We start from the raw sequence: 1,385 nt of genomic DNA, 5'->3' as shown, positions 1-1,385 counted from the left end.
ATTAATGAGAAAATATTTGATTATCCAGGCGATATGCTGTGGTTACTATAATGTTATGTACTACAAGTAGACGTATTCTTATTTTCTCCTTTTTTTTTTTGCAATCAAAAGAAATAACAATCTTTTAGCTAAAGAAACTAAAAGTCATAAAAATTATCCATCAGATGATAGTAATCACACTGGTAAATGCCTTAACAATGAGCCATTTCTCTCTCTATTTGATAATTCAAGCACATCTTGAACGACAAAGAGATATCAAGAATTTTTTTTTTTTACACACTTTAAAATCATACATTGCACCTCTTGAATTAGGATATGATGTTGCACGCAATACCACATATAGTTTAACTTTTTGTCATATGAGAGAAGTGTTTCTTCTTAGATTCTCGTTTTAAAAATGATTCATGGAATGATGAACTATGGTTAAATTATGTGATGTGCTTGACCGTAATATATTCAAGCTACTGCTCTCAGTCTCATTTTACAATAATAGACTGAGATTTCAAGAGGTATACTTCACATTCTTTGTACAGTTTAGCTTTAACCATGTCTAAAGGCTTCGCATCAATTAGCTTATGAGAATAAATACATGTTCATTCTTCCGAATACATCCATGGATACTACTTGATTTTTTGTGTTACTGACAACATTATGAATTTCATTATAAAAAGGGCACTATTTTAGCTAAGAAACCACTCATTTCACTATCATTTCATTCTTTTTTCTTTATTAAAAAAGCTTATAATCACTTTTTTACTCAAGTAAGTAAAAGCGTAATTAAACTGTTGGATGCAGTCTGTACCTAATAATATATCTACTAGACACACCTCTTTGGCTATTTATTTCTAAAATCAATCTCTATATTCTTAAATCTGCACATCAAGCACTTCCAGTAAGTAAAATCTTGTCTAAACAATTAGATACATCGTTATCTAACAATATATCTTGTAGGTTCACGTTTATCGCTTTTCTAGTTCTTTATATCAACCTTTTTATAAACATATATATTCATTTAACTAGAAGTGAGTAAAATTCTTTTTTAAGCTATTAGAGACAATCTTTAACTAACCATATATATATTCAATAGGCATCTCACCATGGATGAAGACTCCACTCCAAGCTCCTTCTATTCATCGGCTATGAGTACTTCTAGTTCCCTCGCACTCGACGACCGTATTTTGGCTGTTAAATCCTCTGTTGATGACATTGGTTGGAACGATCTCTATCGTGAAACACTCGAAAGCTTCGTCGAACGTGTACACACCACCACCATGCACGCCTATTCTTTCTCAAAATTCATCTTTCTTAGGGAGTTGCAAGACATGGATTTTGACATACAAGAATATATCAACAAGGATTTTTTTAAAGAAGTATGGCTCTCATTG

At 31.6% G+C, this 1,385-nt stretch overlaps 1 protein-coding gene across 1 annotated transcript; it reads left to right on the top strand.

The window, feature by feature from the left end:
- Positions 1 to 1,097: 1,097 nt before the first annotated feature.
- RHIMIDRAFT_233476 (uncharacterized protein) lies at positions 1,098 to 1,333 on the top strand (the record flags this gene model as incomplete). The annotated part of the gene is made up of 2 exons (XM_023607965.1): positions 1,098 to 1,256; positions 1,310 to 1,333. 2 exons carry the CDS (start codon positions 1,098 to 1,100, stop codon positions 1,331 to 1,333), a joined length of 183 nt encoding a protein of 60 aa, XP_023469576.1.
- Positions 1,334 to 1,385: the final 52 nt, after the last annotated feature.

The sequence above is a fragment of the Rhizopus microsporus genome, assembly GCF_002708625.1.
Source record: "Rhizopus microsporus ATCC 52813 unplaced genomic scaffold scaffold_2, whole genome shotgun sequence".
NCBI classification, from domain to species: Eukaryota; Fungi; Mucoromycota; class Mucoromycetes; order Mucorales; family Rhizopodaceae; genus Rhizopus; species Rhizopus microsporus.
Note: the sequence above shows the minus strand (reverse complement) of the source record. Positions and strands in the feature narration are given on the sequence as shown.